The 25,767-nt window shown below is 37.1% G+C and overlaps 8 protein-coding genes across 8 annotated transcripts; 5 read left to right on the forward strand and 3 right to left on the reverse strand.

The window, feature by feature from the left end:
- Positions 1-541: 541 nt before the first annotated feature.
- L201_001782 (uncharacterized protein) lies at positions 542-3,443 on the forward strand (the record flags this gene model as incomplete). The annotated part of the gene is made up of 14 exons (XM_066217569.1): positions 542-576; positions 641-705; positions 791-1,158; positions 1,240-1,319; positions 1,391-1,563; positions 1,644-1,812; positions 1,893-2,034; positions 2,189-2,260; positions 2,338-2,476; positions 2,545-2,582; positions 2,645-2,654; positions 2,725-2,831; positions 2,902-2,980; positions 3,064-3,443. The coding sequence occupies 14 exons, from the start codon at positions 542-544 to the stop codon at positions 3,441-3,443; spliced, it is 1,857 nt and encodes a 618-aa protein (XP_066073666.1).
- Positions 3,444-4,007: 564 nt separating this feature from the next.
- On the reverse strand, positions 4,008-6,005 carry L201_001783 (uncharacterized protein; the record flags this gene model as incomplete). Its single annotated transcript, XM_066217570.1, has 5 exons — positions 4,008-4,524; positions 4,584-4,769; positions 4,833-5,361; positions 5,422-5,518; positions 5,793-6,005. The coding sequence occupies 5 exons, from the start codon at positions 6,003-6,005 to the stop codon at positions 4,008-4,010; spliced, it is 1,542 nt and encodes a 513-aa protein (XP_066073667.1).
- An 864-nt stretch (positions 6,006-6,869) lies between these two features.
- Positions 6,870-10,064, reverse strand: L201_001784 (uncharacterized protein; the record flags this gene model as incomplete). The annotated part of the gene is made up of 2 exons (XM_066217571.1): positions 6,870-9,595; positions 9,653-10,064. The coding sequence occupies 2 exons, from the start codon at positions 10,062-10,064 to the stop codon at positions 6,870-6,872; spliced, it is 3,138 nt and encodes a 1,045-aa protein (XP_066073668.1).
- A 5,568-nt stretch (positions 10,065-15,632) lies between these two features.
- L201_001785 (uncharacterized protein) lies at positions 15,633-17,953 on the forward strand (the record flags this gene model as incomplete). The annotated part of the gene is made up of 3 exons (XM_066217572.1): positions 15,633-15,782; positions 15,873-16,912; positions 16,990-17,953. 3 exons carry the CDS (start codon positions 15,633-15,635, stop codon positions 17,951-17,953), a joined length of 2,154 nt encoding a protein of 717 aa, XP_066073669.1.
- Positions 17,954-18,917: 964 nt separating this feature from the next.
- L201_001786 (uncharacterized protein) lies at positions 18,918-20,060 on the forward strand (the record flags this gene model as incomplete). Its single annotated transcript, XM_066217573.1, has 1 exon — positions 18,918-20,060. One exon carries the CDS (start codon positions 18,918-18,920, stop codon positions 20,058-20,060), a length of 1,143 nt encoding a protein of 380 aa, XP_066073670.1.
- Positions 20,061-20,838: 778 nt separating this feature from the next.
- Positions 20,839-21,852, forward strand: L201_001787 (uncharacterized protein; the record flags this gene model as incomplete). The annotated part of the gene is made up of 1 exon (XM_066217574.1): positions 20,839-21,852. One exon carries the CDS (start codon positions 20,839-20,841, stop codon positions 21,850-21,852), a length of 1,014 nt encoding a protein of 337 aa, XP_066073671.1.
- A 233-nt stretch (positions 21,853-22,085) lies between these two features.
- On the reverse strand, positions 22,086-23,203 carry L201_001788 (eukaryotic translation initiation factor 6; the record flags this gene model as incomplete). The annotated part of the gene is made up of 5 exons (XM_066217575.1): positions 22,086-22,156; positions 22,261-22,456; positions 22,577-22,982; positions 23,074-23,128; positions 23,194-23,203. 5 exons carry the CDS (start codon positions 23,201-23,203, stop codon positions 22,086-22,088), a joined length of 738 nt encoding a protein of 245 aa, XP_066073672.1.
- A 525-nt stretch (positions 23,204-23,728) lies between these two features.
- Positions 23,729-25,744, forward strand: L201_001789 (uncharacterized protein; the record flags this gene model as incomplete). Its single annotated transcript, XM_066217576.1, has 11 exons — positions 23,729-23,860; positions 23,954-24,066; positions 24,133-24,250; positions 24,319-24,416; positions 24,511-24,586; positions 24,673-24,765; positions 24,856-24,912; positions 24,987-25,048; positions 25,140-25,385; positions 25,457-25,580; positions 25,652-25,744. 11 exons carry the CDS (start codon positions 23,729-23,731, stop codon positions 25,742-25,744), a joined length of 1,212 nt encoding a protein of 403 aa, XP_066073673.1.
- Positions 25,745-25,767: the final 23 nt, after the last annotated feature.

Below are 25,767 nucleotides of genomic sequence, written 5' to 3' on the forward strand. Positions count from 1 at the left end.
GGCACATGTTTGGGAACTCAACTGTGTTGTTTACGTTATATGAAAGATGACGAAGGGGGTTTTGATAGGCTCGCCCGTCGGCACCCAGTGAGCCTATCTGTTTGAATTCAAGCTCGGTTAAAATCCTTTGCTCGGTCCGGGTTAAATGGTTAAATGTCGAAAGAAGGAGGGAAAAGAAGCTTAAAAGGTGGTATCCTCAGTATGCGGTAATTTAATCCCGCTCCATCACACCAGTCTTGTGGGGCCTCTGTTAACGATATAGATATTACAGTTTAAGCATTTTACAAGATGTCAAGGTGGAGCATTCCTTTGTCCAGAAGAAGCCTCTAGACATTCAGCATAAGCCACAACGATTATTATCCCTTTGTCATCTTAAGCGCTCTGGATTTCTGGACTTTTTTTGCTTTGACGTTCTTGACAAGATCAGCAGATAGTAAAACCTCTAACAGCAAACATTCATATATGATATCTTGAAGTAATTGATCCTCACTTGTTTTCATTCATCTTCGATTGACTCACTCGCATACTTGACAAATCAAAAATGAGTGAAATGGAATACTATATTGGATTCGATGTGTAAGTCAAGGATGTTTGCTTGATGGAAGATGATGAGAGATCAAACAGCTAACAAATCGAATAGCGGTACAGGTTCAGGTAGAGCTTGTTTGGTCGATAAAGATGGGAAATTGATTGCTGAGCATTCAGGTGAGTGAAAGTCATAGTATAGTAATAGTATCAAGGAGAAGGAGATGGTTTGATAAAAAGGCTTACTTTTTCAATTCTCGTATAGAGGCAACATTAACTCATAGATCACCAACCGATCATAGAATATTCGAACAATCAACTGAAAATATATGGTCATCGTTATCAAAATGTTGTAAAAAAATCTTATCTGAATCTGGAATTAATCCAAATCAAGTAAAAGGTATTGGATTTGATGCAACATGTTCATTAGCTGTAGTAAATAAAAAAGGTGTACCTGTATCAGTTTCAAGATCAGGTGAAAATGAAGATGATTTAGAATCAGATGAAAATTTAGGTAAAGAAGGTGGTAAATGGAATGTTATATTATGGGCTGATCATAGAGCAGAAGAAGAAGCTGAAAAGATTAATTCTACCGGTGAAGGTGTTTTAGGTTTCGTAGGTAAAACTATGAGTGTAAGTTTGAAACATCTCGTACTCATTGTTAAAGAGAATCACCAATTAAGCTGATATACACACTTATCGGTAATCTTACAGCTTGAAATGGAAATTCCAAAAACATTATGGTTATCGAAACATATGAAAGAAGAAAGATTCAAGGATACAATGTTATTTGAGTAAGCATTCTCTCTTTCCTTCTGACTTCTTCTGCGAGGAGCATCGACTAATTGTGGGTTCTTTGATTAAGCTTGCCAGATTGGTTAACGTACAATGCCACTTCTTCAATTGCAAGATCAGCATGTTCGTTGACATGTAAATGTTCGTTCGTACCACAAGGTGCTAAAATGGTGCACGAATGTGATGGTGGTAAAGAAGAAATTAGTCAAGATGGTTGGTCATCAAGGTTTTTCAATAAAATCGGTATGTCTAAAACCTCCTATTGAGTGAAGAAAGAATAAAGATTGAAATTTTGAAATACTGATTTGTATGTTAAATAATAGGTCTTGAGCAAATGGTACAAAATGACTTTGAACAACTTGGTGGTATTCCAGGTAAAAATGGATTAGTTTTAACTGCTGGTCAACCAGTAGGTAAAGGTTTAAGTAAATCCGCTGCAGAATCTTTGGGTTTAGTCGAAGGTACAGCTGTAGGAAGTGGTGTTATTGATGCGTGAGTTAAAACCATTTTGAATATACAAAATGTGAATTCTGACATTGGAGCTCTTTTTTCGCAATTCTTCCGTAAATTAGTTATGCAGGATGGATTGGTACAGTAGCTGCTGCTGCAGGAGATGATCAACCTAAGCCAACTTTAGAAGATGCAAGTTCAAGATTAGCTGCTATCGCAGGTACAAGTACTTGTCATATTGCTCAAAGTAAAGAAGGTATTTTAGTCCCTGGGTAAGTCATAATTCGCGATATTGCTCAACCCCCAGGATATATAGCTAACCAAGGTGTTTTGGTAGTGTTGTAAGTTTATCAAGAATACATCTGTGCGATATAATGGTGAGGTGTAAGTGGACTAACAACTGATCCTATTTACTTAGTGGGGTCCATATCGAGATGCTGTTTTCCCTGCTTTATGGATGAACGAAGGTGGTCAATCATCTACAGGTCAAGTAAGTTATAATTCTGTTATCGTTGCTATCACGGAAGAAAGTCGAAAGCTGATATATAATCTGTGTTTATGATCTAGCTTATCGACTTTATGATGCAAACTCATCCAGCTTATCCTAAACTTGTTGAATTATCAAAGAAAACTGGTAAAAGTACTTTCGAACTTTTAGGTGATCGATTGGATGAAATGATGAAAGAAAGAAATGCTGCAACTTTAAGTGAGTGTGAAAATAATACTCTTCTAAGCAGCAGAATCCTTATACTAATCGGTTTTCGTTTCCATTAGCTCATTTAACTAAAGATTTACATTTCTATCCTGATTTGGTGAGTTATATGCTAACTTTATCGAAGTAAACCTAGCTAATATCAATAATATGTTCTTATAGCATGGTAAGCGTCTGTTCAAGAATTGAAGGTGAAATCGGAGTTGAGTGGAAGATGGGCTAAATTTATATCCGATTCGCAGGTAATCGATCACCTCTCGCCGATCCAAGGATGAAAGGTTCTATCGTTGGTCTCACTTTAGATGATAGTCTGAGTGATTTAGCTGCTAAATTCAATGTCACTCTTGAGGTGAGCTGATCGTTCAGTGTAAATCTGGAGAAAGTAGCTAACACATCAATCACTCTTCAACTATATCTAGGCAATTGCACTACAGACTAGACATATTGTAGATGAAATGAACGCTAAAGGACATGTCATTGATTCTATCTATATGAGTGGTAAGTGACACAAATTTCCTTTACTTTTGAGAAAGAGAAAAAGCTAAATAAATGGTGTAATTGGGTATAATAAAACAATTCAGGATCACAAGCTAAAAATGGACCTTTAATGAGATTATTATCAACAGTTTTACAAATGCCAGTTATAATACCACCACAACCTTCAGCAGCAGTTGTATTAGGTTCAGCAATGTTAGGTAAATATGCATATTCAATTTCTTTAGAAAGAAATGGAAAAGAAATTATAAATCAATTACAAGCTAATGAACAAGCATCAGAAAAAGATAAGAATAAATTATGGAATGTAATGGTTTCAATGACTAAAACAGGTAAAAGAATTGAACCAAGATCAGATAATTTAGGTTTAAAAGAAAAATTTTTATTAGATGTTAAATATAATATTTTTAGAGAACAAGTTGAAATTCAAAAGAAATGGAGAAAAATGATTAGTGAAGTAGCATAAATAAAGATTGCATTTCGCAGAGAATGAAAGTTATAAAACTTCAGTTATGTTATTAGAAATGTAGAAATGATTAATTACACAAATTGAAATAGATAAATAATACCGCCATAAGTTATGCATTTATCAAATGATTGATAAGGCTACAATATCTAAGATGCAATACCTGTAAAATTGTTGTGCTCTGAGAGTCAAGATAAAGAGGTATAGAAGTACAGGTTATTGCTTCCTTCCAGTCGCTCGCTGAATATCGTCCGATGTCCAAGTAACACTTTGCATTCGCATCGAATTCAAGTAACATGTTAGCGCAAACCAAAATCAATATCCGCGTCAACTGTTACATGCTCATTCTCAAACTTCTGATATATATCGTACAAGAGCTGTATTTGTGTATGTATGTAAAAAGGATAACAGAGAAAAATACTGAGGATCGATCTGAATTAATGCTTACATCTGAAAAGATTCTAATAAAGCAGGAAAAAGGAAGAATGCTAAATTATGTGTATGTGAGGTATATTGTAAACCTTATCCGTTATGAAATCTAACTGGAGCTCGCACGACTACAGCTTATTTGTGAGTAGTAGCGTTGTTGTAAGCGAGTAAGTTTGGTGAGCCAGTTGGGAGATCGGTAAGTCTACCAGCTGAAGCTAAACCGATTAAAGCCTTCTTCAATTTAGCTGGAGTCAATTTATCTTTTGATGGTACTGGAGCAACTTCAATCTCGAATTCAGGTGTAGGTAAAACGGCTTGAGCGAGTTTAGGTAACAAAGAGTAAGCTTTGGCATATACTCCGGTAGCTGAAGCGGAGGTGTCGTATAAGTTGAAAGTTTCGGTACCGTGAATAGATACTAAGTAGGCAAGTAAACCACAAATGTGTGGAGAAGCCATTGAAGTACCTGAAATGGTGTTGGTAGTTTGGTTTCCACCAATCCAAGTTGAGAAAATGTTGAGACCAGGGGCGAAGATATCGACACATTTACCGTGGTTAGAGAAGTAGGCTCGTTCGTCACCAAGGGTTGAAGCACCAACGGTTACGGCTTTCTCAGCCGCAGCGGGAGAGTAGTTACAAGCGTCTTTGTTGTCACTATCAAAAGGTTATGTCAGTTGAAGTCTTGGCAAAAAATGGCACAAACGTCAACTTACTTTCCGGCAGCGACAGCGAAGTGAAGACCGGCATCGACGGCAGCGTTGACAGCGTCATCGAGAGATTTAGCTTTACCACCACCAAGAGACATGTTGGCAACTGAACCCTTGTACTTGGTCTTTCCGGTAGCTTTGAGTTCTTTAGCAGCGGCGTCAGCCTCGGCAGCGGCAGCTTCAGCAGCCCATCTATAATGAGTCAAGCATATCAGTATTGAGCAAAACGGCATGTATGTTTGGCGATTGACTTACAAGACACCGGCAACAACATCAGACATTGAACCAGAACCATTTGAACCGAGAACTTTGACAGCAACTAATTTTGCATTTTTGGCAACACCATATTTTCTTGAACCTACGGTACCGGCACAATGGGTACCGTGACCGTTACCATCTTTATCTACATCATTTTTAGGAATTGTTTTACCCCATTTAGCTCTACCTTCAAATTCAACATGATCAATGTTGATACCTGTATCAATGACATAGGCAGTAACACCATCACCACCGTGTGAATCGTAGTGGTATTCGGTGAATGTAGAAAGTTTCAATTCTTTTCGATGTGAAATTCTAGCTAAACCCCATGGTGCACCTTTTTCAGTTGAAATACTTTCTGAAGCAAGTTCTTCGCCTGGATATGAATCTTCAGCGGATGATGATCCGAACCAGTCATCGACACCTTGAGGTATATCTTGAGTTCTCATAATTTGATCTCTTTCAACATAGGCGACTTCAGGTGAAGATCGGATGGTGTTCAAGGTGTTGGCGGAGAATTTACCGGCTATTTGACAATATATGTTAGCTGAAGCCCATGATGCAGATGACAAGGTGGCTAGCTTACCATAACCGTAGTATCCGTTATCGGAAGTAGGAGGTTGGTAGACATGCTTAATACCACCAGTTTCAACTTCACCATCGGAAGAGAAGGAGTATAGAGGCTATAGTGACAGAAAATAAGATGAGTTACATGTTGCGCTGTGTTTAGCATGGGTGGACGAAGAGAAGGTGAAATATAAAGAGACAAGAATGATTGGGAAGAAGGAGGAGGTGGATGTGAGAGTACGGGCAGATGGAGCAATTGCGACGGATAAGGAAGTCCAAGCTTGGGTAAGACAGCAGGATGATAGTTTGATAGGTTAAGTGAATAACCGTAAAGGTCCTCATTGTCCCAAAAGTAATCAAGTTGAATGATAAAGGAAAGTAAATACTTACGTCTGCACCATGATCTCGTTCAACACCACTAAGATGAAGAGCGATTTGAGTAGCATCTAAACCTTTTTTGAAGACTACGATATAAGCATCATCGATATGTTCACCATTTTCAGCTAATGGAGCTAATTGAACATCTTGATCAGATGAAGAAGGATTGATTGGGGTGGCAAGTGCCAAAGGTAATAATAAGATTGAAGCAGGTTGGAAACGCATCCTGTGCGATAAACTATCTATTTAAGTGCTAGATCTATATAGAAAGAGCGAAAAGGAAGAAGATGTAATTGAGGAAAGAGTTATACAACGTTGATATATGAGTTTGTGAGATGAAAGAGTATGAAGATGAATGAGTCACAAAGATAGAGATGATAAGTATAAAGGAAGAATGTGATGAGTATGATTGATAGATAGTAGATAGATAGCGATGATGTGCTATCTCGTCTGATCAGTTGACTGTATGGTTGTAGTACACTAAAACCGGTCAGCCCGTATAAATGTAATACACTATTCCTATTCTGGGGTTGTGTGTATGGTGAGCACGATGACGATGTGTCGCATATAACCGGAAGTGGCAAATCTTATCTTTTACCCGATGTAGTAATCATAATCTTGATATTACATAACAGCTGACTATCTATACCCGGCCGAATCAACCGATCCCCCTTTTCCCCTTTCTCCTATGAAACAGATAAGACAACGGAACGGAAATGTAGCACCGCTACTGTATACTGCTTGTATGTAAGCCTTTCAAAGTGGTGATTTCAAGTGACCATACGCTCATATGCTCATTCAAATGAGTTGATGGGATCTGCTCTGTACTCATAGTTCCTTCTGCTTTACTAGAAATGCATTGTCCATTAAGTCATTAAGATATGTGATAGATAAAATTGTCCACTGTAGTCCGTTGAATGAGATTCGTTAAGAAAATAAGGTAAGCAAAAATGTTTATGAGTTATATATGTATTTACAACTATTTTTCAGGTATATAAGTGAACAAAAGCTATAATGTTATTCTGGGTTGGTATAATGTATCATATTTGGGTATATACGATGTGTCGGTTTCAACAGTCGTGTATAGAATTAAGCATTAGCGAGTAAGTCTTCTAATTGTCTTTCATTCCATTCTTGAAAATTTAAACCTAAAGATTCAAATTTCAAACTTCTTAATTGCATCTCTCTTTTCAAACTTGAAAATTGATCTAATTCACTTGAAATAGGTAAAGGTGGTAAAGGTATATCTTTAAATGAAATCATCGATTCTCTATGAGTATTTTCTTTATTTTCATCTTTATCTTTATTTCTCGTTGAGTTAGAACCTGATCCTTTTTTAGAATGATGAGGATATGGTGTTGGATGTTGTTGTTGTTTTCTTGAAGAATGTAATCTTTTCAATAAAGCTTCAGGTGAAACGAATCTATTTTTTAAAGTATTAGGTGTATTTGTATTTTGCGTTGTTGAAGTTGAAACTTCTGTGTTACATGGTACATTAGGTAATTGTGGTGGAGTTTCAACTAAGACTATATCACTAGGTAAAGATTGTAAATCAAAATTAAAATCGTTATTCCCATCTTCGATCCCATTTCCATTCGCTGATACATTTTGAATGATTGTTTGTTGCGATATTCTTGATGAAGATGCTTTTGGTGTGGGTTCTTCATCATTTTCTAAAACTTGATTAGGATTAGAAGGGAAAGTCTCAGTATAATCTTCCATCGGAGTAGAGATTGTCTCTTCAGATTCAGTCTCACTACCTCTTCTTTCTAATATCATATGTTGGTCTGGGATCTCGATACTTGAATTAGCTTCTTCTTCCTTCTCTACTTCTTGTATTGGTTCACTAGCGGAAGTAAAAGGTGGACTTTGTAAATTGTATAATGAAGGATTACCTAAAACTACAACAGCTTCTACAGATCTTCTTAATCCTTTCGTAGGAACGATAACGACATTTGAAGTTTTACCTGGTGGTGAAGATAAGAATTCTTGTAAAGATATAGATTGTGTTGGATCTCTTCTTGTTCTAGGTGAAACATGCATTAATTGAGCATGAATTAATTCTTGTTCATCTTCTAAATCACCATCAATATCTGTTGATGCATCTATATCATCAATATCAATCGTTGATATTGATTTCACTGATAAATCAGGTGAATCAGATCGATCTCTCGATCGTGAACCTGATGCTGTCGCTGATGTAGATACTGATGATACTTCGAATGCCGGTAACAAAGATTGAGGTTCCTCCGTGAGTATACTAGGTGAAACTGTTTCATCGAGGTTCGGCTGCTGAGATGTGGGTTCTTCCTCTTGAGTGAATGTCAAGGATTGTATAGCCTTTAAGGAATCGCTTCTTCTAGGTAATCCAGTTGGAGTCAAAATCTCGTTGGTTGTATCTGCTGAATCCACAGTCTTAGATTTTCTTGGACTTATAGGCACAGCGGACTCCAGTACTTTGCCTTTGATATCTTTTTGTTTTTTGTAGACTTCAGGTAAATCAGGTACCATGGGTATCGGAGATCCAGAAGAAGCAGTTGCTGAAACAGGAGTGGAATGTGATTTCTTTTTAAAAGCTTGAGACATGTTTGATAATGAGAATCTCTTACTCAGACCTCTTGGTTGATTAGCTGGCGCAGAAGAAGGAGTCTCCACCTGAGACACTGAAATATCCGTTCGACCTGTTGACAATGCCGGTGTAGCTGGTGATGGACTAATAGACGAAGAAGGTTTGGCTACTTTGACATCTATTTTTAAAGATGGCTTAGATCTTGCTCTTTGTAAGATTTTCTTTCCTTTTGAGGGTTTATCTTCTCTCTTTTCTTTATCCTCCTTAGTAGCAACATTCTCGCTAACAGCGTTCCTTTCCTGTAGTGGTAAATCAGGTAAAGGTGGTGCTGAGGATGACGCCATAACTATGTCCGGTGGAGTGGATGAACTGAAAAAGAACTTTTTAAGCGATTTTTGTTTGCGGATTGGTGGTCTGGAAGGAAGATCTGGAAGTGGCGGTACTTCACTGCTTTTGAGAGACGATGAGGATGAAAAGGCAGCTGATAACGATAAAGCTCTCGATCGACGAACTGCCTTTGGAACAGGTGTTTTAGTAGGTGATGCGGGTATTTTCGCTTTTTCTTTCGGTTGCGGTTGCGGTTGTACAGTTTCAGATTGAGGTGGTGCAGCTGCTTCAGGTAGCGACAGTATTGGGGAAGAGGGGGAACTGATATCAGGTATGGATGGAGCAATTGGTACTTGGTCGATGTCCATATCAATAGGTGGACTGGTCAGGTCGGTTGAACCATCTACGATGATATTCGGTAACGTATGTTCCTTGATCGGTTGAACCACTTTTACTTCTTCGTCCACTCTCATTCGCTTGTTGGCGGCGATTTCTTCTTGACTTTCTAAACTTCTCATCATTCCACTGACGACTATTGCTGGAGGTGATCTAGGTGGACTTCCAATAACAGCACTCATTCTTTTTCTTCTATCTTCATTGACTTCTGCTCTCTTTTTAGGCATAACGATATTGTTACCACCAAAAGCAGTTGATGACCAACCTGTTGAATTTCTAGAGAATTTCGGAGGTGGTAATACAAAACCATCTGCCATACCTGCCCATGTGGGTGACTGGGAGTATATACTTTGCGGTCGTTTAGGTGGTGATTGAGGTGGTGATCCAGGTCTAGTACTCAGTCTAGGGGGTGATGTAGGGGGTGATGATGGCGGAGACAAAAACGGATGTGGTAATATAGGTGGTGGTGTTGATGGTCTTACCATATGGGGCGGTGGATATAACATTATAGGTTCGGTTTGTTCTGTAAACAGAAATCTCATCAGTAGAGGTTGGGAGTTCTTTTGAAGGGAATGCTTACCTTCAGGAGGTGGGACTAATCTGACTCTAGGTAAAGTTCTAACTCTTTCCCATTCCAATTCATCTTCAATACCAAAACCATGTTTTACACTTGTTGAAGGACCGAATATTTCTTCAGATCTATTCATACCCATCATAATAGGTACACCAACTTGATTTTTCTTTACTACTCTATTTTCAATTGATGAAGCAGTTTTTGAATTAGCTTGATTTATCGATATTACAGCTGACGTCGATGCTGCATGTGTTGGTTGAGTATAAGGTGATGTTGAAGGTGTACGACGTAATCTTGATAAAAATCCTTTTTTCGCTTGTGTTTGAGCTTGAGTTTGTGAAGAAGATGAAATCATTGTTTCTATAGGTGAAGAAGAGGAAGAGGATGATGAATTACTTGTTGATGCTTCAGGTTCCATGTTGAATGATTCGTGTCACGTTCAGTGATACGCTGATTTGATTGTATAGCTGAATCCAAAGGACCTAGAGAGGTCAATTTACTCCGAGATCAGATGGTCCTTTGAGGATGTGTTGATCAGGCGATGCTATATCCTTGTACCTATATTGTCTGTTCTTTTGCTTATTTTCCGTAATGCCTAATACCAGGAATGATTGAATGACAAAAGTGCACGGCACTGTTGAAAGAAGGCGGTTTGGATATCAGCTATCACAGAACTTGCTTCTCTTGTAGACAAGTAAAGACACACGAATGAGGGGTCAAAACCAAAAAGAGAAACATACGACAATGTAAGTTTTACTGTCTATCAACCTTCCTAGAAAATCATTTCCCAGCTATTGTCTATGGGAATGACTACTTTTTTTAGCATACAACCAACAATGAATTGACAAACTGAGCTGATCTACCAGCTCAAGCCCTTTTCTATTTTTTCCTTCAAAAAGTTGTAATTACCGATTCCGATTTCCAAATCGTTGATGAAGAAACTGTTTGATCTACTTGTTACCGTATATTCAATTTAAGCTATGTTTCTAAATTCCTTCAATTGTAGTTACTGTATGTCTTTTACGGTTACTTCGAGGAGGGTAAGGTTACTTGATTTTACCAGAAAAAGAGCGCCTCTTTATTATATTGTTGTATACTAATTATTATAATTTTGACTGAACCCAGTAAACCATGAAATTCCTCCAACTTTGTTTTTGTGTTCTTCGAATTTCCCCTTTTTGACCACTAAGATATGTATTTTTAGATGTAGTACGATATTATATATACAACTGAAGGCTTGTAAATGATTATAATATGAAGGAATGACTAAAATGCTACAGATTGTATTCACGTTCGTTTTGTTGTCGTCAAGTGTTTTAATTGCTGAATATAGATGTATAGAATCGCTATTGTCTACTGCCGTTGACATAACTCGAACAGCTAGCTGCTTAGCCAAGATCAGTATTTGATCGAAGAGGAGAAGCTTCCGAATAATGATGACGCACAAACCTCTTACGCCCAGAGATATAACTATCAACTAACACACAGACCTACAGTACATTGTTGTTGTTGACCGATTTATCATCGTCTTTGTCAGACTAATCTAATTTACTCCGCACTCTTGTAGTTCCTCCTCTCCGCACTAAAATAATGTTTGTTCGTACCATCCTTTGGGTCAAAGCTTGGAATTGCAAACACATTCCATCCCATGCTAAAAATGCTTAATTTCTCGATAAAACAATCTTACCAAAAACTAAATTAGCGCGAATGATTTCTTGCTCTTCTGTCGGACTGAATTGGTATTATATTTTCAGGGAATTTTTACGAGTTTTACAAAAGGTAAACAAAGAAAAGAAAAAGAAACAAGTTGAAACGCGCCCAAAGCTCAAAAGGTTTTTTATTTTACCGTTTTGGCGTATTGACAAGGTACAAAGTGTTTGGGCGTATGATCCGAGCGTTTTTTTTTTTGAACAAGGATTAGTAGTTTTTGACTTTTACCATGAAACGACACCAAAGAGACGGAAAGTGATAAATCCGAACTCATAGAAAATACTTTAACCCCGCATTCAATTTTGCATAAATCAGTTTCAACTGATGAGACCATTCCATACAAGGTTTTACAGGTAAAAGAAATATGTACTTGATGCAGCAAGCCACCACTTAAAAAGACAAAAGTATAATATGAAGCTGTAATGGTTCTTTGATCCTCCATACATGTTCTATCCAAAAGCTAGGAGAACCTTGGTTGTAGCACAAAGATTTTGTCATCAATTATGTCTGTTCAGACCATCGAGAGAACAACCTAATTGTATAGAATCGTATATATATACAAGCTATGATGGGTCCTAATATCTGATAATTACGAAATTTTAGCTGTAAAAGATTGCTATCACCGATCTAGAGTTTCTATTATTTCCCTCCATCGTGCCATTTCGTCTTCATGAAAGATATCTTGCCATTTACGTTTCTTTTCTAACCAAGATTCAATTGTCATTATATGAAATGATCTGAACCTCTTTATTAACCTTTCTCTTGTCCATCTGTCACCTGATGAAAGGAAAAAGTCCTTTACGAGCGACAATCTGAATCTCCTGATTAAGTCATTGTGGAGTTTGTTCACCACATGAAAGGGCGCGTTGAGATGTTTTGATTCAATGTAAGGATTGAAGACCAAGGTTATCGGAATATCCTCCATTTTTATCATCAAATCTCTGAGGTAACGATTGTTCAAATACAAAGAACGGAGTTCTGTAGGATGCGTTGGTCTTCTTCTAGGTTCCCAAAGACAAATAACATCTTCAAACTCTTAAACTCAGCAGGCCTATCAGCCCTGCTTGTTTCCCACGGGTAGTGGGAGAAATCAGGGCCCCCGTCTCCATGCGCCAAAATAACCAAGTTTTCAATAGTGTTCCAAGCAGAAAATGGGAGTATATTGGAATTCAAGTTAACATCCCTAACACTTTCTTTCCTAAGAATCACATTTTTGGGTTTAACAGCTGCTAAGCGATGACATGGTGTTGGCTCTTTCTTCGTTTTGAAGTGAAAGTCCTTCCTCTGGGTGGAAGATTTTTTACCATCATAACGTAAATCGACAGTTTTCAAATTGGGTAAATGGAAAGAAGACGTATTGTGAGCTTTACACCATGAATCATAATGATAGTGTAGAACCAATGTCTTGACATTCTTCATCAATTCTGTTGTTGAATTGTATGGCGGCTTATGCATTTGTTCGCCTAAAAATTTTCTGTTGCGATGGTATACCACTCTATTCTTTTCTGTTGTCCATGGATTGAGTTCAAGAGTTGTCCAAAGTATAGGTGCACTGACATGATAAAAAGTTTTACAGGTCTTGATACATGATAGTAGTGTTGATCTATCGTTTGCCAATAAATTGAAGATGATGTGAAGGAGTTCATGAGGTAATGAGATGATTCGACAAGGTGCGCTTGGCTGCACTTCGATGTTGGTGGATACTACGCTTCTGAGCTTCTTCCTCTTTGAGATTGACTACATTATATGCAAGAGATCAATTGGTGGCACCTACATGAATGGTCATGGGTGAATGAATGTGTAACTTACGGACATGATATCGAAATATTCACTTTTAAGTCTTTTGAAGTAAAAGCAGTAAGTAAGAAATCTCGAAGGAAACCAAATTTGAGAATTTATCTTTGATTAGGTTGTGGAGTATAAGTTTGGTTGTTGTTTGATTGGCAAGTGACCACGAACTGTTAAAGCTATGCTCATACGCTTGAATGCTAGGAATGAAAGCAAAACATTTGATGCGCACAAGCCCATTAAACAAACTTCCAATCTGACAGATTACCCTTTTGTGTGCAAGACAGGAGGTATGTGAACAAAGCGCAGGATATAGGGGATTTTTGGAACTACCTCGCGATAATCTCTTTCATCCGAGAAAAATATTCAACAGGAAGTTTACCAAAAGACTATACCATATTGATTCTATGCATATGATATGGTCTTCGTAAGCAATGAGTAACTCCATGTTAAAAGAACCAGTATGTTGGTGAGGCGGGTGAGGAACTTTCAAGGACATTGTGTAAGCAGGACCATACCACTATTATGGTTGACGTACTCAATCGACTATTTGTTTCACGGCAGCTAGTCGCAATCCAGACAATCGTTGCTTTGGTGAAACATCTAACTGATCTCACATACTGAATGAGGGTCGCTTCCTTGCGATCTTCTGAATATCTATCCGTTCCTTTTCAACCACTCCAACGCCCTGTGCTATTGTAAATTTTTGGTCATCCATAACTTTAGATAAGCCCGTGTGGCGTGATTTGTGGTGAAAATCTGTTTGTCACTCAAATAGCAATCTATAGAGCCCCGTTCGGCATTTCAACAGCGGCGAGGAAACCTAATGACCGACAATCAAAGCATAGAGATAAAAGGTTATACCGCTCATACTGGTCCACCTGATTATGGTGTCATACGTGATGGCAAGTTTGATGGTGTACAAAAAGATAGTGAAAGCTGGAAGATTGTTCATGCGAAGATACAGAAAGACCGTAAAGATCCTGATATCGCGAATACAATAGTGAAATTAGCGGATGATATTAGTGAAGGTTACTGAGGTAGATTACCATGATACCGACAGGTAAAACTGTTTGTTATCTTCGATCCGTAGTGGAAAACTGGGACTGACGATTATATAACGATTTGGTCTGTATAGCGACTTTACCTCACTACCTATACCTTATCTTACCAAACCTGCTCTGTGTTATCTCACATCTTTCTTCCATCAAATATAGTTACGTAACGATCTATCTCTGATCGCCCTTAAATCGTCCTCCCTCTAATATATCGATTGCCTGCGCCGATCCAGTCAACTCGCTATCGTGAACCTTCCGGCTCAAAATTGATTTTTGTTTTGATTGCTTGCCCGGACGATTACCAAGCGTTTATAACTATGGTGTGCCGTGGTGGCAAAAGTATACGGAAATCTAATATCAACTCCGAACAGGTACTCCTTTTTCTGTCTTTTATATATTCAAGATGACCAGTTCTCTCTTCCGATGCATAAATCGATCAAGAAGTAACGTAAAACAAGACAGCACGACATGATTGAAATTTCCTTTGTAACTTATATCTGTCTGCGTGGATGGTATGATCGAAATAAAGCTCTTGGATGATACGAGAAAACGGCCTTCGGGCATACTTTTTGTTTAGGTAATTCAATTGAATAAGGCAGAGAGGGATGGAGTTCGATGACCGAACTTCCACCGTGACTTACCATAAACATACAGGTACAGGGTAGATTCTAGATTTTTTTGAATAGGATGGTCTGATTCTTTGATTACCAAAACAAAAATAGCTTGGCCGTATGCTGAACGTCATGCATTATATGATTACACATGCTGTGAATCGATTTTGAGATATCATCCTTGTCTCTCATCATTTTACTTATCTTTCTTATCATACAACAATAATCCTTTCACTATACATATTGAATACTAGCTAGCGATACCATTGTGCAATTATCGATACATACACTTCACATAACACAATACCAGAATCATACATTCAAAGACAGAAGCGATAGTGGCGATAAGAATTACTTCATAGCGGATCAGGTAATTATCCATTACTGAAAGAAAGAAGATAGACTGTGGGAATAGTTGACTGTGATCGATAAGGTTAGTAGTACATATTTTTGGTTGGATCGATAGTTTATATCAAAGACGCACAAACCGTTCTCCCTTGTTTGTTGGGTTGTTACACTTGTACGCACCAAATACCCTTATTTGAATCGTATACAATCAACCCTTTCCTCAATTCAATCATTTAAGCAAATTCCTTTCGAAAGGATTGTGCGAGTGGCTGTGTTTACTCCAACTTTTCTCATTCACACCATTTCCCTTCTTCCTTTTATTTCACAACACATATCTTCATTTGTTACTTTCTCGATCCTCTCCATAATCATCAATTAAACTGACAATCCCTTCATACATATTAGAGGAAATACTCTTCTGATCGTCCTCATTTATCAATACATCACTACTAAACCAGTACAACAATAAAAATGTCAAATAATCTCTTCTCACCTACCCTCAGTGCATCCACCAACAACGACGACATCGATATGACTCTTGCTTTATCACAAGAAAAAGGAATGGATAACTTTGAGTCATTATTCAATTTCGATGAATTCGAATCATCAGGAGAAACTAGCGTAAGTCATTCTTCTTTACCACCTTACAATCCAGATGATTGGAAACTGATCGATTCCTTGATTTTTCCTTCTCCTACCACATCATCACAGTCACACACACATTCACCCACGACTGCTTCACCTAATTATACACCTTCACCACTATCACTCCCAATAGATGGAGAACCAATAACATTCAACCCAGACAACTTCGATTTCCTCGGTACAGACGCATCAATGGATTTTCCATTAGATTTTTCATTTGCTAATGAGCTCAAAGCAAACCCTCTTCCTCAGGAAGACGTCATACAAGTTAAACAAGAATCAGTCGAATTTGGATCTGGTGAAGCATCCAATTCCCAATCACCTGTAACTCAGTCTAGACCCATGCCAGTACCACAACCACTCTTACAACCACAAACTACAGTCGCTCTTGATAACTTCCCTGGTTTACCCGTTGAACAGCAAACTGCTTTACAACAATTAATGGCCAACTTGGTGAATTATCAACAAACATATGGTCTCGATATTCCTGCTCCACGCACGTCAGCTCCATCCCCAGTAGCCCCTGTATCGAACACAATTCAACCTTCGATGATTTTTGGTTCTACTTCATCTTCAACTATTGCTCCTTCTGTACCTGTCTCTGCTCCCTCAACTATTTCATCACCTGTCAAACAATCTACAACCTCCACCACAACACCTATAGAGGCTGATGAACCTCTTCGATCAGTTGAACCTCATGAAATGGCCGCTGCTGGTCCAAGTCGATCTGCAAGACAAGATTCCGTTGTCAGCTCAGGCTTCGAAGACATCGATACCAAGATCGATCGACTTGTACCACTCAATACAATCTTTTCAGCTGGTAAAGGTAAAGGTGGTAAAAAAGGTGGCGGTATGTCATCAGTAGTAAGAAACGATGACGAGGAAATTGATGATGATGAATCTTGGAGACCTTCACCTGAAGAATACAAGAAATTATCATCAAAAGAGAAAAGACAATTGAGAAATAAACTCAGTGCAAGAGCTTTCCGAACTCGAAGAAAGGATTACATCGGTACTCTTGAATCACATATCACTGATCGAGATGTAGTCATAGACGAAATGAGAGCCGAATTAGTAAACTCCCGAACGGAAAACCAAGATTTAAGGTATGTAATCAAATTACTTTGGAATCTTCATTGAACTGCTGTTGACAATTCTTTTCCCCCTTTCTTTCTTCTCACAGACGTGAATTAGCTGCATTGAAAGCTAGTACAATGTCTATCCTTCATCCTGAATCTGCCAACAAATCAAGCGTTTCTCCAGCTATGGTCAACGCGTTGGCATTCTCACCTTCTCTTCCATCACCACCTCTCAACGCCACCGCTGGTCCAGGACCAAATACTATCCGAAGAAGTGCTACTCCACTCAACACCTTTAACCCCCGAAAAGATTTACCTGCATCAGTCAAGGGATCTTGGGGTGGAAACGACAACATGTTCGGAGGTGGACCAACTATTTGTCATACCATGTTCACACCTGATTTTGTCCTCCCTTCCTCATCTACTTCTTCTACACCGGCCCCATTACGATCATTCGCTGATTTACCAAGAATGAATCTCAATCCACATCTCAATGAAGATGTTCCAGTTTCACGTGGACCTGTTCTTGCTGGATTAGGTAATGGTCAAGATACATCTAAAACATTCTCATCATGGTCTGAAGATACACCATTCTCATTACGATCAATGGATTCATACAGAATGCAAATGTGGTCAAGACTTGCTAGAGAAGCTGCAGCTGATAAAGCCAATTTATCAGGTGATATGAGACCTAAATTCTTTGTTGAAGTCAAAGACGAACCTGTATCTCCTTCTTTGGCTGCCGCGGTAGCAGCAGCAGCTTCAACGCATATCTCAACAAAATTAGCAAATTCATTCTTCTCAGCTTTCCAAGGTACTGGATCAAATAATCTAGATTCAGATAAATTAGCCGCTGTCGTAACTGGTAAAGCTAAATTGAAAGTCGTTTCAAACGATTTAGATGATAGTAATGAAGATTCATTGTCAATGTTATTAGGCGGATTAAAATTACAATCTGGACCTGGAACAACAAAGATAACATCACCTGGTGTAGGTGCTAGAGAAAATCCTCTAGGTACTCTCTGTGGTTTCCTAAGACATAGTTGTGCTATGCCAACTAGAGCTTAAATTTATAAAATCCTATCATACTTTATACATCCCACTATTCACCCTCATCTCTCATATATTCTCATCTCTCATATATTATCTGTTTATAATTCACTCACATCGTCAATCGCCATACCACACATTACAGTACAACACAATACATTGCTCTTTTCTCATGTTGATAGATTAAATAACATCCATCTGTAACATTACTTTCCATATCAAAACCACTCTTTTCTCTACTTCTTCCTTCATTCATAACTATAAAAATATTATCTTTATAGCTTTTTCTTTCGGTTTTTTGTTTCTTTCTTTATTCTTCCGTATTATTATTATCTCAAAATTGAGTTGTGTTTTTGGAATGTTTTGCAGGGGAAAATAGAGTTAGTTAGTCTTTTTGGGTAAGAAGCAAATAAATAAATAATGTTTATATATATAAATGAAATGATTATGGAATATGTATATGCTATTCATGAACAATGTTTTCATCGCCTTTGTCCATTTGATTTTATGCCACTGATTCCTTACCAGACTGTACTGACAACAATTTGATACTGTATCTTGGTGACCATCAATCAGAAATATAAAGTTACTGTGGCGATCAATCATGTGTGGATGTATCTCACCAAAGCAACCATCAAAATCAATCAATCAATCAATTTTCAGACAGTCAATCAAACACAATCATCAGTCGAAAAGCAGCATATGTTTTTGGCATATAGATTTACACAGTAATTTATAAGGGTACAGTCAAAGATTGGCAGAATTCAATCATTTACTTTTACAATATCTCGTTATCTCTTTTTTCTTTTTTCTTTTAGCTTTTAGCTTTCTCATTTGTTTGGCTATATTATACTAAAAGCTTGTCTCGTCTCCAAAACCCTCGTTTGTCCCATCTCAACAATCAATAAATTCTTTACATCAACCATATCAAACACTTTCTAATCTAGCAAACCTCAAATCAGTCACTAAATCACATTATAATATGAAGGCCAAAAAATCAAGATCCGTTTCTTCTACTACTGCTACTACTTCTAAGAATCCTAAAGAAAAGATTAAATCGAATGTTACACTTTCCGACGAAATGATCAAAAGATCACTTTCATTTATATCAAGTTATGATCGAACAACACTTTTAGCTTGTTGTAAAGTATCAACGAAATTTAATGAAATCGCCACTCCATTATTATGGAAGTGTTTTAAATTCGATCCTTCATCCTTCAAACAGTCAAACGATAACACAATTTCAAATATCAACACTTCAGTATGGCAAGAAAAACATCTCGAAATGATACAGATTTTTCAACTCAAAACTCATTCAGCCAAATGGTGTTCGGAGCTTATCAAAGATACAACAAGCCTTAGCTTACCTAATTTACAGACTCTTCGGATTCATATTCAAAAAAAATCCGGTTCTTTTAGGGAATTCCATAAAAAGGGAGTCGAAAACCCATGTCCACTCATCATGAACCTGAAACCTAAAACAGTCATTTACTCTGAAGATCCTTCTGCTTCAATTTACCTCAATCCAGATAAGATCTGTTCGAAAATTTGGTCACACATCGAAACTCTCATCTTAATCATTTCTCCAGTTCTGAACTACCAAGACCAACATTACATTCGAAAAGGTTTTTCATTATCAAAATCGTATCCAAAGCTCAAGAGATTATTCATAATGTATGATCCTACCGTAAAAACACCACAGGGATCAACAGGTATGAATGGACAAGATTTCCCATATCTTTGGGATTTAATTATGAAAAATCCCAAATGTCAATTGATTTTAGTCAATAGTGGTTGTACTAATTTACAATGGCCTGAAAAATATAGATCATCCATTATAGATACACAAGATAGTTATCAAGAATCTTTTATTAAAGGTTTATGGAATGAAATTGAAGAACGTGATATGTACAAAAATTATAATGACGGTGATTCCAATGACAAATCCGATTCATCTGAGGAGGAGGAAGGAGGATATAATTCAAACTATGATTTTATGACTTTAGAAGAATTTATTGAAAAAGAATATTGGTTTGATTGGTTTGATTTTGAAGACATGGTTAAATGGAAAAAAGCTAATGAAAAAATTGATAAGAAGATCTCAAAACGGAAGAAGAGAAATTAATGAATAGTGATCTCTGATCTCGTCAGCTCATAAGACGAATAGTGCATGTAGATATCCTTTCATACAGTCAGATCTCATAGCAGTTCGTCACAAGGTAAATATTCTGCTTCATATTGATTGATCATGCTATGTATCATCTGTATATACGACTGATCAGATCTCCAGTTGTACTTGTACGAGTAAATAACATCGCCACGTTGCACGTTGTATGTACTTCAGTCAGTCAGGCTGATTGAGTGAGATTGTTTGACGTATATTCGAATGACCGTCGATCCAGTCAACTGAACTGATCAACTGAACGATTGAGTGTAGGTAATCCACGTCCAGCATCTTTTATATTATAGATACGGTTGTAATCACTCTTCAAAGTAATGCAACCTGATTGATACAGATGTACTGTGTAAGTATGTTATATCAAGAATGTTTTTGCCAAACCTCGACTATAGATACTTTGATTTACATCTATCTAGAAAACTTCCATTAGTCACTAAAGCCACATATTGTACTTATTAGAGATAGTATCACTATCTACTAATCAACAACAAAGAATCACACCATGAAGCGTAAAGACAAAAATCAGACCATGACAACTCCCTCAACTACTGTACAACCCTCATTTCCCAATGAGATTCTCGTCATGATCCTCCATCACATACCGTTAGATCATGAAACTCTTTTAGCATGAAGTAAAGTATCAACATTGTTTCGAGAGATGGTATTACCACTTTTGCCTAAAAGATTATATCTAACACCCTGGTCATATAGTAGATACAGAAATATGAGAAGGATAAATCCAAAAAGAGTAGATCAGGGTAAATTAAATGATCAATCTAGATTGTTCACTTTAGATAAACGAAACAACATTGGATATTTCAGCTTGGAAGAACATTCTTCTGAATGGTGTCATAACAATGAAACAATTGGAATAACCATACCAAACTGCAAAACATTGAGATTAAGATTAAATGACGATAATGGTTGTTTACATTACGAATATTACAGTCAATCATACCTTAGTAGATTTCAGTATATACTTGATGATGGTAATTCATGTAAATTTTTGACAAATCTGCACCCGAAAACTTTGATCCTTGATAATTATCTATTGGGTAAAACAGAAATAATGTTCTCAAAGAGTTTACCTAAATCATTTTGGCTTAAAATTGAAACTTTAGTACTCATTTTACCTTCTTTTCAAGATGGTCTATTTGACTCTTTTCAATCTACATCAGCGATCAATAGTAAAAAAAATGATTTACCTAAATTATTAAAAATTTATTGGATTTTCATGCCTACACCTAAAGTCAAAAATGAAATACCCAAAAATGCTGCTAAATCAATTGCGTATTATCATAGAGGTTATCCAAGAATTCAACCTGCACCACCTCATCAACATGAACTCATAATCTCTTCAGTTATCTGGCCTAATGTACCGATCACTTATATCAATTCAGGCTCAAGTTTTCTATCCAACTCTAAGGAAGAAAGAGAAGTATTTGAGAGTGAATATCAGCAAGCTACGAATTTTCGGAATGAAAAACCAACAACTTTAAACCATTTAAGTAAATCATATCAAGCAAAATTTAAGGAATTCTTGGAAGAAAAATTGATCAGTGCAATGAGAGATCAACAATGGACAGAGGAGAAACAAGAAGCCAGACTTGACACGATTCAATTTAAGACATTAGAAGAATGGATGAAAGAGGATGATTTGAAAGAAGGTTTGGATAGCGAAGAGTGGGAGGTTTGGGCTGATTACATGAGCAAAAAGAATGGTCGAGTCGGATATTGAAATAGCTTGTAAACGTAATTGAAGTGGTAAATCGTAGATGATCAACTTTAAGGAACCACCACTCCCGAAGTCTGTCTATCATGACCGATGCATGTTTTATGTTAGAAAAGAAAAAAAACAGGTATATAGGATCATCTATATTGATATTGCTGAATGTGTTCTTCGTTCTCTTCATCACAATGCCGTTATCTACAAGCTGTCTATTGTAAGCGTCTATCTTCCGGTCGAGGTGTTTAAGCGTAATGATCGATGAGTGAATCACGCATTTCGTTGATGACAGCAGCTGAAGTTTGACCTTGTAAACCTATTCAGTATGGAATGACAGTGCAGTCAGTAAGTTGCTCACAAGGTATATGACTAATGAGGAGCGACATAGCGGAAGTCAAAGATAGGTGAACGACAACTTACGGAAAGTAGCTTCAATAACACTAATTTCAGTTGCGGTGGTATCGAGACCAGTGAAAGCGCACCAATCGTTAACTACTAAACCTGCACCAATAACTTCTGAACCTCTGTTGACTGTTCCTGCTACTAATGGTACTTGAAGTAAAGATGATAATTCATCTAATTCTGATCTTGATGTTTTTGGGTGAACTAGACCTCCCTAAGAAAAGAAAAGATTACAATAATTGGAATTAGCCACTTAATTTGCATGAAGTATACATCATTGTGTAGATCATTATTGATGAGATAACAGATAATGAGGATAGATTGACCAACTTACTTGATTTGATAAAGCACAATAACTTCCAACTAAAACATTTGAAGCAACAGTTTGTCTAAAAACTTCAACTTTCAAAGTATCCGCAATGATTTCTTCAGTTTCTCTATCTATATCAGGATGAACCAAAGCAACATAATCATTACATGCAATTACATTTCCTAAAGCAGATAATCTTTCTTCAATCCTTTGTATAGCAACAGAAGGTGGTAAAGAATTTCTTAAATGTTGTAATTCTTGATCTGTTGTTGTTGATGGAACTAATAATCCATGTCTATTTCCTGCAGTTAATCTACCAACAATTCTTGTACCACCTATTGTTGTATGTACAATTGGTATAACATCTGCTAATTCTGATTCAAAAACTGAATAAAAATTCGTTGATGATGCTAATGCTGTTAAACAGTATCTATAACAATTTCACAACAAAAAATATCAGTATGTTTACCTTTTATGGAAAAAAAAAAAACCCTTCTTATGATGAATAATAGATAACTCACGAGTTGGTAAGTTTGGAGAATACTCCAATATCTGTTGAGTTTTCAAATTGAGTTCCTAAGGATTGTGCACGTCAGTCGCTACACTTTGACTCCAATGAAAGAACAGTTCAAACAACCTACGAACGGCCATGATGTATGTGACTAAGCTACTACTTGGTGTGATGTAATTGAAGTGTTTGACTTGTTGAGAATTAATGGATCAAAATTGTATCTGATCTATTCTCTAAGTGTCAGAACGATTTCTCTATTTGTTGTTACGAGACAGACTTCAAGCTATCTTATGAAAGGCTATATATACTTTTGGATAATTATATCGATTGAGAATGGTCAAGAGGACTTTTTTCGATGATGTTACTACACCACTACTATGAAAGTTACAACAAATTCTTCTCGGATCCGGCGATCTACACTCAAGTTAAATGGGCGATCGAAATAAATTATACATTGTACGCGCATCGTACCTTTCGAACGAGTGAATGTTGTTGATTCATGAATTTCATGCATTTCGTGTGTGATTTACTGAAATTACCTTTCTTCTCGCTTTCGGATCCGCAAATCTTATTATTGCCCTCATCGCCTTATTCCATTCAAGTCAAAAACAGTGGATATCTATCCAAGATCATTGTAGCAAGGCAGAAAAATCAGTTTGGCAAAAATGAAATTGCAGCAATATATCAATTCGTTTACGGATCCATTACAGTACGAAGATTCAAAAGCATTAATTAGATTGTTATCGTTGCACAACAAAACTGCAAGGGGTTTATCCGATACTGTAGGGGGAATAGATGTATGTGAAGGTGCTCAATTTGAGTCTTATTTCACATATCAAATTGCTGCTCTTTCAAAGCTGTACCCAAGCTGATAGATATTGTTAATTCAGGAAAGACGTCTAAATAATCCTGGTCATTCCTTAATTGAACCTTGGGATGGTATAGCGATAAGGCATTGTGCATGTGTTTATGCGTTATACAGAAAGAAGGACTATCAAGAAGCGTGAGCTAACTCATTTTCTACTCCTTATCTTTAGAAGTAGCTCTGACAAATTCATGCATTTAACAGGTACACACATCAAAATGCATTATTGAGTTTGTTTTACAGATGGTTTCAAGATCAATCAGCATGGGTTTTACCTGTGCTGTACATATTACTGCAGGATCTGAGGGACTTGGCAGAACAGGTAAGCTAATAGTACCGACACACTCTCATCTTTTAGCTAATCGCATTGTAAATTTGTCGAAAAAATAGGCAGATCAGATATCGTATTCCAGTACAGGTAAAATGCTCGCTTTAGAAGAATGTACGAGGACAGTCAGTAAAGCTTTCTCGATGTGTGCTACGGACAGGTAAATGATTTTCCTTTTGTTACTCTTTTACTCTAGCATTTTATCTTTCTTCTACATGATTGGGGTATAGGCTGACATAGTGAATGCTATTTAGGACGTTCAAGGGATCTGAATCAAGGCGTAATGGTGTCTATCATGTTGCATGTTTGAGTTTGAAATGTTATTTCAAAGTCAGTTGTGTGATTTATCAGCTACATCATATTCCCGGACTCGCCAGTCTTTTCGGATTTAGCTGATCTCATCATCTATTGTATAGGTCGGAAAACCAAATTTGTGTAAAAATATAATAAGAGCCGTCACTTCTGATGCTAAAACACCACCAATAAACGAAGCACCCTTAAACGATCAGGTAAATGGAGATTTCTACAACGACTTGTCTCGGTTAATCATTTGCTATCTCTGAATACGAGAATGTTGGCTTACTCTTTGCCTCTTGTAGGTGACATGGCATTTCTATATAGGCATGTTGGCATTCTTGAATGGGGAAGACAAGAAGGTGAGTTGAGGAAAACTTCTCCTTCTCTGCACATGGAGGCTGTATTTACCAACTCATATTATTTGCTTGTGTAGGCTGGAGAAGAGCTAGAGTGGGCTTTGCTCAACTGTCCTGCTGATGCTAAGCGTAATCAAGAGTGAGTAGATTTTCGTCATTATCGTTTTCAGCACTGTGTAATATTCTCGAAATTTATCGAGTATAAAGTTGACTAATATCGTTATAATTAGATTAATCCTCACTTATTTGATACCACTACACTTATTACACGGTTCAATACCTTCACGTCGTTTATTATCTTTACATCCAAGATTAGAAGAATTATTTACACCTTTTATCAATTCCATAAAATCTGGTGATGTAAGAGAATATGACGAGAGGCTAGATTGGGCACAACAGAGATTAGTAGGAATGAGTACTTATTTAGTCATGGAAAGAGCTAGAGAAGGTGGTTTGAGGATGTTATTCAAGAAGGCGTAAGTGACGAAGAACACCAATGCCAATTGGGAATTCGTGATTGATCTACTCTGATTATCAATTATCATAGTTGGATCGCAAGTGATAAATCTACTCGTATACCCATAACGACGTTCCAAATTGCATTAAAATTACATGGTGTAGATGTCGATTCTGATGAAGTCGAATGTATGGTGGCCAATATGATATATAGAGTGAGTAAGATAGGTCATTCTGACCATAGTCGTAACGTTGAACCCTCATCTTTTGATTTATGTTCACCTAGGGCTACATGAAAGGTTATATATCACACGAAAAGCAAATGGTAGTTTTAGCAAAAACAAATCCGTTCCCAAATCTATCTAGTATAGTGAGGTAGTTGGAATCTTTATTATCAAAATA

This window comes from Kwoniella dendrophila, chromosome 2 (assembly GCF_036810415.1).
Source record: "Kwoniella dendrophila CBS 6074 chromosome 2, complete sequence".
Classification (NCBI taxonomy): Eukaryota; Fungi; Basidiomycota; class Tremellomycetes; order Tremellales; family Cryptococcaceae; genus Kwoniella; species Kwoniella dendrophila.